This window comes from Littorina saxatilis, linkage group LG13, assembly GCF_037325665.1.
Source record: "Littorina saxatilis isolate snail1 linkage group LG13, US_GU_Lsax_2.0, whole genome shotgun sequence".
Classification (NCBI taxonomy): Eukaryota; Metazoa; Mollusca; class Gastropoda; order Littorinimorpha; family Littorinidae; genus Littorina; species Littorina saxatilis.
The window spans coordinates 18069438-18084919 of NC_090257.1; the positions used below are offsets into that span (position 1 = coordinate 18069438).

At 46.4% G+C, this 15482-nt stretch overlaps 2 protein-coding genes across 2 annotated transcripts in view; both read left to right on the top strand.

The window, feature by feature from the left end:
- The window catches only part of LOC138983767 (amine oxidase [flavin-containing]-like), a 26694-nt gene extending 25629 nt beyond the window's left edge, over window positions 1-1065 (top strand). The window contains exon 16 of the mRNA XM_070357091.1: window positions 1-1065. This exon is cut by the window's left edge and continues 89 nt beyond it. Within this exon, the coding sequence (XP_070213192.1) occupies window positions 1-52 (52 nt within the window). The 3' untranslated portion in view covers window positions 53-1065.
- Window positions 1066-1203: 138 nt separating this feature from the next.
- Window positions 1204-14580, top strand: LOC138983766 (calpain-5-like). Its single transcript, XM_070357090.1, has 13 exons — window positions 1204-2369; window positions 4710-4880; window positions 5569-5700; window positions 6315-6517; window positions 7295-7478; window positions 7979-8175; window positions 8372-8449; window positions 9113-9290; window positions 11046-11168; window positions 11658-11854; window positions 12814-12932; window positions 13238-13374; window positions 14068-14580. The coding sequence occupies exons 2-13, from the start codon at window positions 4710-4712 to the stop codon at window positions 14260-14262; spliced, it is 1914 nt and encodes a 637-aa protein (XP_070213191.1). The 5' UTR covers window positions 1204-2369; the 3' UTR covers window positions 14263-14580.
- The last annotated feature ends 902 nt before the right edge of the window (window positions 14581-15482 follow it).

The following is a 15482-nucleotide window of genomic DNA, read 5'->3' on the forward strand; positions in this document are numbered from 1 at the left end:
CGCCATTGCTGCTGGCGTCACTTTGACACTCTGGCGTCATCGCTCTTCGTGATGACGTCATTGATGCTGCTTCCCTGCTCGTTTTCCTCTACATTGTCTTGGATCACGTATTAAAACTTTGCTAGGTCCTACAAGATACACTGCTGCCAACAGGGGTTGTCAGTGACAGTGTGTGTGCGAGGGGAGGGGGGGGGGAGCGACTCGGAATTCGTCGCATGAGTGCACAGAATTCAATCCCAGCACAAAAAGGCGCTGTAATTGCATTTCAATCTTAAGTCAGTGTCTCCTGAAATCTGTTCTTCAGTGAGACTTGATCAAATCTGACATCACTGGACATTTCAATCTTAAGTCAGTGTCTCCTGACATCTGTTATTCAGCACGGTGAGACTTGATCAAGTCTGACATCACTGGACATTTCAATCTTAAGTCAGTGTCTCCTAAAATCTGTTCTTCAGTGAGACTTGATAAAGTCTGACATCACTAGACATTTCAATCTTAAGTCAGTGTCTCCTAAAATATGTTCAGCTTCAATGAGACTTGATCAAGTCTGATATCACTGGACATTTCAATCGTAGTCAGTGTCTCCTAAAAGCTGTTCTTCAATGAGACTTGATCAAGTCTGATATCACTGGACATTTCAATCTTAAGTCAGTGTCTCCTGAAATCTGTTCTTCAGTGAGACTTGATCAAGTCTGATATCACTGGACATTTCAATCTTAAGTCAGTCAGTGTCTCCTGAAATCTCAGTGTTCTTCAGTGAGACTTGATAAAGTCTGATATCACTGGAAGCACCCGTCATTGTACAATTGTGTAACTAGTAACATGCAGATCTGTTCAGGGAGACTGTGCGTCAGGAAAGGTATGAACTTAGTTAACATGTTGTTAACACAACTGCCCAAAGTATGACAAAATGTTTTGTTGTCTCAGATTTTTTCGCCAGACGTACTTGAAAACATCCTGTGTCGCTGTTATTTTTGTTTGTTCATTTTATGTCATCTTCTTTTTCTTACATGCCATCTAGAACTCCTCAAAATTGCAATGTACGAAATAAAATGTTCAAATGTCTGCGACGCTGAATTTGAAAGCTCATTAGATGAATGAAAACGTGTGTGACGTCACGGAATCAGAGTTATTCAGTGCGAACGGATACACACACAAACACACACACACCGACAAACGCACTGACATTAACGCAGTCACTGACAAACACACTGACATAAACGCACGCACACTGACACACACGCACGCACACACTGACATAAACGTATAAGTGTACTCAGTGACACTGACACATGCACACACTGGCTGACATAAACTTGAACGCACGCACACACTGACAAAAGCGCGTACACTGACATAAACACACGCACACACGGACATAAACGCACACACACGTGACACACACACACTCTCACACACACACACACACTGAGCAGTGTGTGTTAGCCGAGACTGGTCGACAGAGGTAGATGGAGGCGGCTACCTGAACCTTGCATCGCACGCCTCGTACCGGGGTGCTCTCCCTCACAGCTCTGTGGCCTGCTGGCGGTGCCATGAGCTGGATGTATACCTGTGAGCTCTGCCTCTCTGCCTCTCTTATGTACTGTTAGGCCACCCCCTCCCACTCTGCCTTCACCCTCCCTGCCAGCCTCCTGGGGCCTCGGAGCTATTTATAACTCAGGGACTGGGGCTCACTTCTCTTCTCCGTGTGGGAGTCTGGGGACCATAGATCCCATCTGATAGTTTATACAACTCTGATAACACCACCGATATAAACTTTTATAAGCCTGCCGGGAAATATGTAGTTTGTGAATCACAGAGGGCGGAGCGGTTTTCGCGATAAACTTCGTTTCCACTGGAGGAAACTTTACCGGCGTATCGTCTGACACAACTTTCTTCCCGAGTCTCGTGGTGCCAGAGCGAGAGGTAGAGAGGAGCGCCACACTACACTGGCTGATGTCAGGGTTCTCTATCTGTCTACCGGGAACCGGGCACTGCTCTCATTCATCCCTCGTTGGAGCCAGAAATCTACTCTGGGGAGTATAGTGTAGTGACAGGGATTTTGTTCTACCTGAGTATAGTACAGCTGTGATCTACCTGAGTAACGTACAGTACAGTGACATTAATTGTGGTCTACCTGAGTATTGTACAGTTGTGATCTACCTGAGTACAGTAGCTACGTAGTAGCTTTCTCTTCCTGAGTGTGTGTAAGAGAGGTCCCAGGTGTATGCACACTTTATGGGTTGTGGATGTGGATGTGTGCACTAAAAGAAAGACAAGTAACTTAGTGTTACGAGCGTGAAACAGACAAGAGTTGGGCGCTGATCGCTTCCTCAGTGGTGGGATTTCGCCCCGTGCCGTCAGCCAAGGTAAGTCACCCAGGTATCTGCTGCCTCCATACAGTGTAACCCCCACTGACCTCACCCCGTGCAGTCAGCCAAGGTAAGTCACCCAGGTATCTGCTGCCTCCATACAGTGTAACCCCCACTGACCTCACCCCGTGCAGTCAGCCAAGGTAAGTCACCCAGGTATCTGCTGCCTCCATACAGTGTAACACCCACTGACCTCACCCCGTGCAGTCAGCCAAGGTAAGTCACCCAGGTATCTGCTGCCTCCATACAGTGTAACCCCCACTGACCTCACCCCGTGCAGTCAGCCAAGGTAAGTCACCCAGGTATCTGCTGCCTCCATACAATGGAACCCCCTTTTAAGGCCCCGCAGTTTAATCGTGGGACAAAAACCACAGAAATATCAAAGAGATAAGAGCTTACGAGGGAAAACTTGAACGCAATCGGCAATGTACCTCTTCTGAAGACCTCGTGTTTGGTACAATTTGCAATCCCAGCATGCAATGCGCGGATTGTCTCGCGACGCGAGATTTGCTCTCGCCTGAGACTCCGAAAAGGTGTGTTTACTTTCATGTATTTTGGTACTGGTCCCAAACCTGATGCACGTTGCAAACACCCCTGACATCCGTGCGGCATGGTGTTTCAAGTGTTGATGTCAGTTACCATCATGGGGGCGTCAGTCATTTTTCTGTTGATGTCAATTACCATCATAGGGGTGTCAGTCATGTTTCTGTTGATGTCAGTTACCATCATAGGGTGTCAGTCATGTTTCTGTGGATGTCAATTACCATCATAGGGGTGTCAGTCATGTTTCTGTTGATGTCAATTACCATCATAGGGTGTCAGTCATGTTTCTGTTGATGTCAATTACCATCATAGGGGTGTCAGTCATGTTTCTGTTGATGTCAGTTACCATCATAGGGTGTCAGTCATGTTTCTGTGGATGTCAATTACCATCATACGGTGTCAGTCATGTTTCTGTTGATGTCAGTTACCATCATACGGTGTCAGTCATGTTTCTGTGGATGTCAATTACCACCATAGAGGTGTCAGTCATGTTTCTGTGGATGTCAATTACCATCATACAGTGTCAGTCATGTTTCTGTGGATGTCAATTACCATCATAGGGTGTCAGTCATGTTTCTGTGGATGTCAATTACCATCATACGGTGTCAGTCATGTTTCTGTTGATGTCAGTTACCATCATAGGGTGTCAGTCATGTTTCTGTGGATGTCAATTACCATCATACGGTGTCAGTCATGTTTCTGTGGATGTCAATTACCTTCATAGGGTGTCGGTCATGTTTCTGTGGATGTCAATTACCATCATAGGGGTGTCAGTCATGTTTCTGTTGATGTCAATTACCATCATACGGTGTCAGTCATGTTTCTGTGGATGTCAATTACCATCATACGGTGTCAGTCATGTTTCTGTTGATGTCAATTACCATCATAGGGGTGTCAGTCATGTTTCTGTGGATGTCAATTACCATCATACGGTGTCAGTCATGTTTCTGTGGATGTCAATTACCATCATAGGGGTGTCAGTCATGTTTCTGTTGATGTCAATTACCATCATTCGGTGTCAGTCATGTTTCTGTGGATGTCAATTACCATCATTCGGTGTCAGTCATGTTTCTGTGGATGTCAATTACCATCATTCGGTGTCAGTCATGTTTCTGTGGATGTCAATTACCATCATAGGGGTGTCAGTCATGTTTCTGTTGATGTCAATTACCATCATAGGGGTGTCAGTCATGTTTCTGTTGATGTCAGTTACCATCATAGGGGTGTCAGTCATGTTTCTGTTGATGTCAGTTACCATCATAGGGGTGTCAGTCATGTTTCTGTGGATGTCAATTACCATCATAGGGTGTCAGTCATGTTTCTGTGGATGTCAATTACCATCATAGGGGTGTCAGTCATGTTTCTGTTGATGTCAGTTACCATCATAGGGTGTCAGTCATGTTTCTGTTGATGTCAGTTACCATCATCGGGGTGTCAGTCATGTTTCTGTGGATGTCAGTTACCATCATCGGGTGTCAGTCTTGTTTCTGGTGATGTCAATTACCATCATAGGGGTGTCAGTCATGTTTCTGTGGATGTCAATTACCATCATAGGGGTGTCAGTCATGTTTCTGTGGATGTCAATTACCATCATAGGGGTGTCAGTCATGTTTCTGTTGATGTCAATTACCATCATAGGGGTGTCAGTCATGTTTCTGGTGATGTCATTTACCATCATAGGGGTGTCAGTCATGTTTCAAATGACAGAGCTACAGCAAGCTACGCAGGCGCTGCGTCAAGAAAGACAAGCTGTGTGTGTCTGTGTTGTAACATCAAGCTGTATGTGTGTGTCAGATGTCGAGCAGTTCCCGGGCAGTGCCGTACAAGGGACAAAGTTACAGCAAGCTACGCAAGCGCTGCGTCAAGAAAGACAAGCTGTTTGTGGACGGGGAGTTTCCCCCCACTGGCTCCTCCCTCTTCTTCTCCCGCCAGCCCCCCGCTGACATCGTCTGGAAACGGCCCAAGGTACGTCACTTTCTGTACGCTGTACCCCACGTCGCTTTAGTGGGTTGGTTGGGTGGTTGGTGGGTTGGTTGCTTGCTTGGCGTGGTTGCTTGCTTGGTTGCCTGTTTGCTTGGTTTGTTGCTGCTTTTCCCTTCTTTTATTTGTCGTGAAAAGCATTGGCAAAATGTTACAACACTCGAGAGATGGAGTCACGTCGATGCTATCGGCAGGTGGTTGGGTGTAAGAGGGTGTTTTTCTTTCGGTTTTTGTTCCGCGTGTGTTGCCCATTTTGTCCCGCTGTCCTTCGTGTTCTTACGTGTGTGTGTGTGTGTGTGTGTGTGAGGGTGGGGGGGGGGGTAATAATGTTCAACTTGTGAGTCACACATTTTTCTTCCTTTAAAATTTTGTATTCTTTTTTAAAGAACTGTCAGAACGCTCGGAGACACCCTGGCTGACCTCCTTATCGTTATGCGTGAGATGCTCTCGGGGTACCCCCCTCCATTACTGGCAACGTAGCCAGGCAGTGGTTTGAATCAACAATACGTATTTAGCGGTTTGATGTTGATAATTTTCTTTTTAGCTGTCTGTCCTGCCTTGATGTGATGCAGTGTTATTCTTTCTTTTGACAAGTGTGTGAATGTGTGTGTGTGTGTGTGTGTGTGTGTGTGTGATTGGGTGGTTTTGTGTGTTTGTGTGTGTGTGTGTGTAGGACATTGTTCCAGATCCACGGTTTTTCATCGACAAAGCCAGCGCAGACGACTTCTCGCAGGGCAGCCTGGGCAATTGCTGGTTCGTGTCCGCGTGTGCCTGCATCGCAGAGGACTCCAACTTGTGGAAAAAGGTCATGCTCTTACAGTGGAACCCTCCTTTTAGCAAGGGTACAATGGTACCTAAGACCGTCTTACATTCAAATGCTTACATTTCCATGCTACCCACATTGTCAAAATACCAATAATTATTCAAAACAAATGTTAACTACTACCTAACTTCATTTCAGACCCACACCCATTATTATACACACATTTCACATTTAAACCATTAGTCGGCCCCCTGTCGATATTTATCGACTAAGTTCCTACTTGTGGTGCGTTTACAAAAAATCGTGCCGTAAATGTAGTTGATTCCCCAGAATCTTCACATTCATCAAATTCGCTAGGAACTCCCCCAAAACGGCCAGATCAACAGTATCCCTTTAACATGAATATTGTGTGTTACTAACAGTGATGTCCCCTGCATGACGTGCAGGTGGTACCGGACTACAGGTCACATTGAAATTATGACGTACAGGTGGTACCGGACTACAGGTCACATTGAAATTATGACGTACAGGTGGTACCGGACTACAGGTCACATTGAAATTATGACGTGCAGGTGGTACCGGACTACAGGTCACATTGAAATTATGACGTACAGGTGGTACCGGACTACAGGTCACATTGAAATTATGACGTACAGGTGGTACCGGACTACAGGTCCCAGGAGTGGTCACCGGGGGTCAAGTACGCGGGCATCTTCCACTTCAAGTTCTGGCGGTGCGGTACGTGGGTCAACGTGGTGATTGACGACTACCTGCCCACGCGCCATGGCCGCCTCATCTTCACACACTCCAAGACACGCAACGAGTTCTGGTCCGCGCTGCTCGAAAAGGCCTACGCCAAGTTAGTGCACCAGTGCCTTTTACGAAAATAATTCTCTAAAAAAAAGTTGTATTACGCACAGAGAGCACTCAGGCTGTTCAATCTTGGTATGTGACCAAGTAGAGGGATGGTCATCCAATGTAAAAGCTATACCAACATTTTATATGAGACAATGAGGCGAACTGTTTTCACGCGGTGGAGTGGGCCAATAAAGATCTGGCCCTTAGTGTGTAGCCTCTTTAGTCTTTAGCTTTCACAAAATAATGAGTGTGTGTTAAGATCGAAGTTGCCTATGTTGCAGACTGTTTGGCTGTTACGAGGCTCTGACTGTGTCGAGGAAGTTGCCTATGTTGCAGACTGTTTGGCTGTTACGAGGCTCTGACTGTGTTGAGGAAGTTGCCTATGTTGCATCCTGTTTGGCTGTTACGAGGCGCTGACTGTGTTAAGGAAGTTGCCTATGTTGCAGACTGTTTGGCTGTTACGAGGCTCTGACTGTGTTGAGGAAGGTGCCTATGTTGCAGACTGTTTGGCTGTTACGAGGCGCTGAATGTGTTAAGGAAGGTGCCTATGTTGCAGACTGTTTGGCTGTTACGAGGCTCTGACCGTGTTGAGGAAGTTGCCTATGTTGCATCCTGTTTGGCTGTTACGACTTGCGCTGACTGTGTTAAGGAAGTTGCCTATGCTGCAGACTGTGTGGCTGTTACGAGGCGCTGACTGTGTTAAGGAAGTTGCCTATGTTGCAGACTGTTTGGCTGTTACGAGGCTCTGACTGTGTTAAGGAAGTTGCTTGTGTTGCAGACTGTTTGGCTGTTACGAGGCGCTGACAGCGGGCAAGGCGCGTGACGCGATGGTGGACATGACGGGCGGGGTGGGGGAGGGGCTGGAGATCGCAGACTTCCGGTCACAAGATCAGCGCATGCGCCTCTTCACCATCCTACACAAAGCCAAGGGCCACGATGCCCTCATGTCTGCTGCCATTCAGGTCTGTCATGTGTAGAGCTTTTGTCTGCTTTTGTCTAAATGCTGCTTGTCTTTCTGTTCCTCTTTTTTTTTCTCCTGAGAGTGCTGTGAGCAGCGTCTGGTATCATGTAGTTTAACACAAAGAAAGAGGAGAAGGAAAAGAAAACTGATGTCTGAAATGAGGATTAGGAGTTATAGTTAGGAGGATTAGGGTTAGGAGAGGATTAAGAGAAGCCAGGCTGCATGACAGCCTTCAAAGGAGAGAAGGAATGTTGAGTGTTGACAGGTTGAAGAGCGTTGTAGCGTGTCTATACAGTGACGTCACTGTACCTGTATTGTTACATCAGCCGGCAATACAGTGACGTCACTAAAGCTGTATCGTAACAACACCCGGCAATACAGTGACGTCACTGAAGCTGTAGTGTTACATCAGTCGGCAATACAGTGACGTCACTGAAGCTGTATCGTAACATTACCCGGCAATACAGTGACGTCACTGAAGCTGTATCGTTACGTCACCAGGCGCGGACAGCGGCCGAGATGGAGGTGCGTCTGAACGTGGGGCTGGTCAAGGGTCACGCCTACAGCATCACAGCGGTCAGAGACATCCCCCTCAAGGGCACCGGACTCTTCAACTTCATCAAGCGAGACAAGATCAACATGATCCGTCTCAGGAACCCCTGGGGGGGCACAGAGTGGAGGGGGCCCTGGAGTGACGGGTGAGTGTATGTGGTGTGTGTCTGTGTCTGTGCGTGTGTGTGTTAGTGTGTGTGTGCAGTGGTGTGTGTGTGTGTGTGTGTGTGTGTTAGTGTGTGTGTGTGTGTGTGTCCAAGGCGCAGTGAAGCATGACGATGTTTACCTGTGCAAGTAGGGATAGCAAGACTCAGTGAAGCCTGACGGTGTTTAACTGTGCAGGTCACCGGAGTGGAACAAGGTGAGCGAGGCGGAGAAGAAGGAGCTGGGCCTGACGTTCGACGAGAACGGCGAGTTCTGGTAGGTATAGTGCTTTATACAGAGTCATAAAGCGGCTCCGATAACAACATAGGTGTTGATAGATGTCATCTTTGTTAATTGTTGCTGGCAAAGGCAGGGAGGTGTTTATCTTTGTCAAGTGTTGCTGGCAAAGGCAGGGAGGTGTTTATCTTTGTCAAGTTTGCTGGCAAAGGCAGTGAGGTGTTTATCTTTGTCACGTGTTGCTGGCAAAGGCAGGGAAGTGTTTATCTTTGTCAAGTGTTGCTGGCAAAGGCAGGGAGGTGTTTATCTTTGTCAAGTGTTGCTGGCAAAGGCAGGGAGGTGTTTATCTTTGTCAAGTGTTGCTGGCAAAGGCAGGGAGGTGTTTATCTTTGTCAATTGTTGCTGGCAAAGGCAGGGAGGTGTTTATCTTTGTCAATTGTTGCTGGCAAAGGCAGTGATGGAGAGGAGTGGTCACCGCCCTCACAAAGTTGGCCTGGGAGTAGTTGAGATCAGGGAACTTCAGTCACATGAGAAGTTTAATATCTCTAACCAAACAAACTGATTTGAATTCATCCAGTGTTCAATAAACGTTATTTACGATCTGGGCTTTACAGTAGCATCTCTGTTATCTGACATTGTGCTGTTTGTTTGTTTGTTTGTTAAGAGCTTGATTGTGAGCATTGATTGTGTGTGAACTTTCAGGATGTCGTTCGATGACTTCTGTCGCCACTTCACGCACGTGGACTTGTGTCACATGATGAACACCTCGTTCTTCACGCTGAAGATGACGTGGAAGGAACAGGACCACAGCGGGGAGTGGAGGCGACCTCACAGGGCGGGGGGCTGTGGTAACCACGCCACCTTCCTTAACAACCCTCAGGTAACTACAACACCTTCCTTAACAACCCTCAGGTAACTACAACACCTTAACAACCCTCAGGTAACTACAACACCTTCCTTAACAACCCTCAGGTAACTACAACACCTTAACAACCCTCAGGTAACAACAACACCTTCCTTAACAACCCTTAGGTAACAACAGTGCCTTCCTTAAAAACCCTCGGGTAACCACAATACCTTCCTTAACAACCCTCAGGTAACCACAACACCTTCCTTAACAACCCTCAGGTAACCACAATACCTTCCTTAACAACCCTCGGTTAACCACAATACCTTCCTTAACAACCCTCGGTTAACCACAATACCTTCCTTAACAACTCTCAGGTAACAACTCTTTCCTTAACAACCCTCAGGTCACCACAAAACCTTCTCTAAAAACCCGCAGGTACTAGGTAACAACAACACTTCCTTAACAACCCTCAGGTAACTACAACACCTTACCAACCCTCAGGTAACTACAACACCTTAACAACCCTCAGGTAACTACAACACCTTAACAACTCACAGGTAACTACAACACCTTAACAACCCTTAGGTAACTACAACACCTTCCTTAACAACCCTCAGGTAACTACAACACCTTAACAACCCTCAGGTAACTACAACACCTTAACAACCCTCAGGTAACTACAACACCTTAACAACTCACAGGTAACTACAACACCTTAACAACCCTCAGGTAACTACAACACATTAACAACCCTCAAGTAACTACAACACCTTAACAACCCTCAGGTAACTACAACACCTTCCTTAACAACCCTCAGGTAACTACAACACCTTAACAACCCTCAGGTAACTACAACACCTTCCTTAACAACCCTCAGGTAACTACAACACCTTAACAACCCTCAGGTAACTACAACACCTTAACAACCCTCAGGTAACTACAACACCTTAACAACTCACAGGTAACCACAGCACCTTCCTTAACAACCCTCGGGTAACCACAACACCTTCCTTAACAACACTTAGGTAACTACAACACCTTCCTTAACAACCCTAAGGTAATAAATTATGTGTGTGTGGACAAATGGGGGTAGGGTCTTGATATTTGTATTTATCGTGTGCCTTTACTTTTGAGTGGTTTTTAGACTCAGTTTGTGTTGTGTTATGTGTGATTGCACAGCTTACTTGCTTAATGACCCTGATTCGTCGCGGTAATTATCAAGATTGATTGGGTCTTTGAGAGTGAATGTTTACAGTAGTTGTCCTCTGAAATACGAGTTCAATACCGCGATGGTTCCACATATCAAGCAAACAGCCTGATTGGCCTTTACTTTGACAATCCACGTTTTACCTGAAGCTCAAACCCATGATGACAAAACTCTGTTTCCTGTGTGTGACATGAACGTTGTGAGATGTAGCATAACACTGTGTTCAGTGTGTGTGTGTGTGTGACATGAACGTTGTGAGATGTAGCATAACACTGTGTTCAGTGTGTGTGTGACATGAACGTTGTGAGATGTAGCATAACACTGTGTTCAGTGTGTGTGTGTGCATGAACGTTGTGAGATGTAGCATAGACCTGTGTCCTGTATGTGTGTATGAACGATGTGTGGTGTAACAGAACAATTATGTGTGTGTGTGCAGTTTCTCCTGGAGCTGTACGATACTGGTGTGATGTAACATAACACTGTGTGTGACATGAACGTTGTGAGATGTAACATAACACTGTGTCCATTATGTGTGTAAACGATGTGTGATGTAACAGAACAATTATGTGTGTGTGCAGTTTCTCCTGGAGCTGTACGAGGATGAGGACGAGGTGCTGGTGTCGCTGGAACAAGAGGACCGCCGCTCATCCAACTTTAGAACCAGGGGAGAGAACTACTGCATTGGATTCACCATCACCAAGGTCAGTGCTTTACCATAACCACCAGTAGGGGTTACAAGACATGTATTGCTTTCTTGTGTTATCTGCAGTGCAGAAAATGTGTTTCCTTCCTTTACGACAATTTAGTTGAATTACATTTATTTATGCAGGGATGTTTTACAAGAGTGCGTGTCTGTGTTTTGCCTCTGAGTGTGTCACGGTTTTCTCGGAGAGAGACAGAGAGGAAGAGAGAGTGAGAGAGAGAGAGAAAGCTACAGAGAGAGAGAAAGAGACATGAGAGAGAGAGAGAAAGAGACAGAGAGAGAGAGAGAGAAAGCTACAGAGACAGAGAGAGAGAAAGAGACAGAGACAGATGGAGAGAGGCTGAGAGAATAGAAAGTGAGAGAGAGGGGAAGGGAGAGGGAGATAGAGAGAGATAGAGACAGACAGAAAGACCAACCGACCGACCCGGCGACAGACAGTTAGAGAAATCAATCAAAAGTTTACTGGTGTCCCTTCCTTTGACGGCAGACTGACGTGAACCGGAAGTACCGGATGCATGACCGGATGGACCGAGTGCATGCCGGTCCCTTCGTCCAGGCGCGCAGCATCCTGACACGTCTCCCCGTCAAGAGAGGTCGCTTCCTGCTGGTGCCCTCGACCTTTGACCCCGGACAGGAGGGACTCTACCTGCTGAGGATATACAGCGCGGGCACCGTCATGATGAAGTGAGGTGTCATTGCACACACCTCTGTCACTGCTACACGTATATGGCATTGCACACACCTCTGTCACTGCTACACGTACTATGGCATTGCACACACCTCTGTCACTGCTACACGTATATGGCATTGCACACACCTCTGTCACTGCTACACGTATATGGCATTGCACACACCCCTGTCACTGCTACACGTATATGGCATTGCACACACCTCTGTCACTGCTACACGTATATGGCATTGCACACACCTCTGTCACTGCTACACGTATATGGCATTGCACACACCCCTGTCACTGCTACACGTATATGGCATTGCACACACCTCTGTCACTGCTACACGTATATGGCATTGCACACACCTCTGTCACTGCTACACATGTATGGCATTGCACACACCTCTGTCACTGCTACACGTATATGGCATTGCACACACCTCTGTCACTGCTACACGTATATGGCATTGCACACACCTCTGTCACTGCTACACGTATATGGCATTGCACACACCTCTGTCACCGCTACACGTATTTGGCATTGCACACACCCCTGTCACCGCTACACGTATATGGCATTGCACACACCTCTGTCACTGCTACACATGTATGGCATTGCACACACCTCTGTCATGCACTGCTACACGTGTCTGCGTGTAGTGATACACATTGCCAACACAGTTACACACAATAAGGCACAATTATTAGACTTTATAGTGAAGAGCATCCTCGTTGTTTTTCAATTACCAAACATGCGTGCGTGCGAGTGCGTGCGTGTGTCAGTGTGTGTGTGTGTGTGTCAGTGTGTGTGTGTGTGTGTGTCAGTGTGTGTGTGTGTGTGTGTGTGTGTGTGTGTGCGTGTGTGTATGTGTGATGATGATGACGACGACGACGATGACGACGACGACGACGACGACGATGACGACGACGACGACGAAGATGACGATGATGATGATGATGGTGATGTCAGGGAGCTAGTGAAGGACGAGCCGAGTGTACCGAGGAGCTGTCTGGCTACACCCCGGGTGGCGGCCACTGCAGTCACTGTGTCCAGTGTGGAGGGCTTCACTCTGCCTGACGGCACCAGGGGTACGTTTTGCTTCATACCAGGGGTGAATTATGGATGAACGTTGTGGCGATATACTATCTGATGCGGTGTATTGTCGTAAATTGTTAAATATTAGAAATATAGAGCCAGCTCCAGCACAAACTACAGTGATGTTATAATAGACATTGTGATGTATAATGTGCAGAGGCCGAGGTGTACTGCATCCTGAAGTGCGAGGATCAGGAGTACCGGACCAGCATGATGTAGAGTGATGTAATAATGATGTACAGTGATATAATAATGATGTAGTGTGTGGTGTAATAATGATGTACTGTGTGGTATACAGAGGCCGAGGTGTACTGCATCCTGAAGTGCGAGGACCAGGAGTACCGGACCAGCATCAGTACCAAGTCGTCACAGCCCGAGTTCAAAGAGCGAGTCACGTTCTACAGGAAGAAGCCACAGGAAGATGTTAGGATAGAGGTCAGCTCTACCACTCCCGTGTCTTTCTCTTTTCATCTGTCTGTCTTGCTTTCTGTCTGCCTCTCTGTCTTTTTCATTGTCTGTCTGCCTGTGTGTTGCCTGTCTTTCTCTTTTCATCTGTCTGTTTGTCTGTTTTGTTTTATGTCTGCTTCTCTGTCTCTTTTTCATTGTCTGTCTGCCTGTGTGTTGCCTGTCTTTCTCTTTTCATCTGTCTGTTTGTCTGTTTTGTTTTATGTCTGCTTCTCTGTCTCTTTTTCATTGTCTGTCTGCCGGTGTGTTAGGTTTGAGGTCAGCCCTGCCACTCCCGTGTCTTTCTCTTTTCATCTGTCTGTCTATCTCTAGCTGTCTTGCTTTCTGTCTCTGTCTCTTTGTGATTGTCTGACCGCATCTCTGTTTGATTGTCTGTCTGTCTGTCTGTCTGTCTCTGTCCGTCTCTCTCTGTCTCTCTCTCTCTCTCTCTCTCTCTCTCTCACACACACACATAAAACCAAAATAAATAAACAAATGAATCATCAAAGAAAAACCAACAAGTAAATCAATCAATCAATCAATCAATCAATCAATCAATCAATCAATCAGTCAATCAATCTATCAATCAATCAATCAATCAATCGACCGATCTGATGATGATGATGATGATGATGATGATGATGATGATGATGATGATGATGATGATGATGACGACGACTACAGGTGTGGGACTCTAACCTGCTGAGTGACTACCACATCGGGTCCCTGACGCTGCCCATGGCCAAGGCGGAGGAGTACACGGGGGGCAACGTCATCAGGCGCTACTCCCTCACCAAGCCCAACAGCGACAGCAAGGAGGACCACTCTGGATTCATCTGGCTCACTGTCAAACACACAACCAACATGGCGGACGTCTAGTCAAAACTCACTGGACCTCTAGTGACGACACACTACTAACATGGCTGCCACCAAGTGACGACACACTACCAGCATGTCGGACGTCTATTTGACAACACATTACCAGAATAGCGGACGTATAATGACGAGACACTACCAACATGGCTGACACCAAGTGTCAACACACTATACCGACATGGCTGATGTTGTGTGCACGGGATAAGACACCATTAACATGAACTCAAATGGTGATACAAAACAAGGAATGCTCACATAACTTGCACAAACACGAGAACTGCAAACCGTGCTTGCAGCTGTCCTGTGTGGCGTTATCATAGGCATAACGGCCGCTCGGCTACTTTAGTAGTCATGTATGACATCATTGGCATGGCAGCCTGTCGCACTACCCATACCTACCTAACTGCAGTGCTTACAACGTACGCTTATTATGACATCATCAGGCACACTATGGACGTCTCCAATGAAACTCACACTATGACGTCATCAGAAAACATACCATCCACCTAACTGCCCCCTGTGCTACCAGCACACATTATGACATCGCCAGACACATAATTGACGTTTCCAATGCTACCCACACTATGACGTCATCGAATCAGAATTTTTTAAAAACAAGAATTGTAATATGTGTGTTTTTTGGTCAATATTTAAACTTAAACGTTTTGTTTTGTCAATATAATCAAACGTTCCAATCGCCTACGATTCTTGTTTTTTTATTCTGCATTTTGGAACGTCAGCAGTCCATCTGTTTTTGGATTGATGACGTCATTAGAAAACATCATGACATCATAAAGCACGGCATAGACTAAGCAGCAACACATTCAAAACTTCAGTATGACTTGATCAAGTAAACGGTTGTCGCAAAAGACGTGATACTGACACAATGAGCTAGGGTAGAGTTGCGGTCTTCGTTCTGTTACCTGCAGCAAGCATAAGGCTGCGGTCGTTACTTTGGTGTGATGACCGTTACTTTGGGTGTCATTGCCGTTACTTCAAGTGTTTTTTGTCATGTGTTTTATGACGCTGAGTTCGGTGTGACGGCCGTTGGTTTGGTGTTCTGTGTCGTGTGCCAGTGAGTGTGTGCCTTCTTGCCAACAGTGCCAAAGAAATGCGTTATCATCATTATCTCTGTTATGTATGCTCGTGTCCCTACATTGATACTGCTTTGGTCATCGAGGCTGAAGCTATTACTCAGTAAAACATACAAAGGAAACACGTAC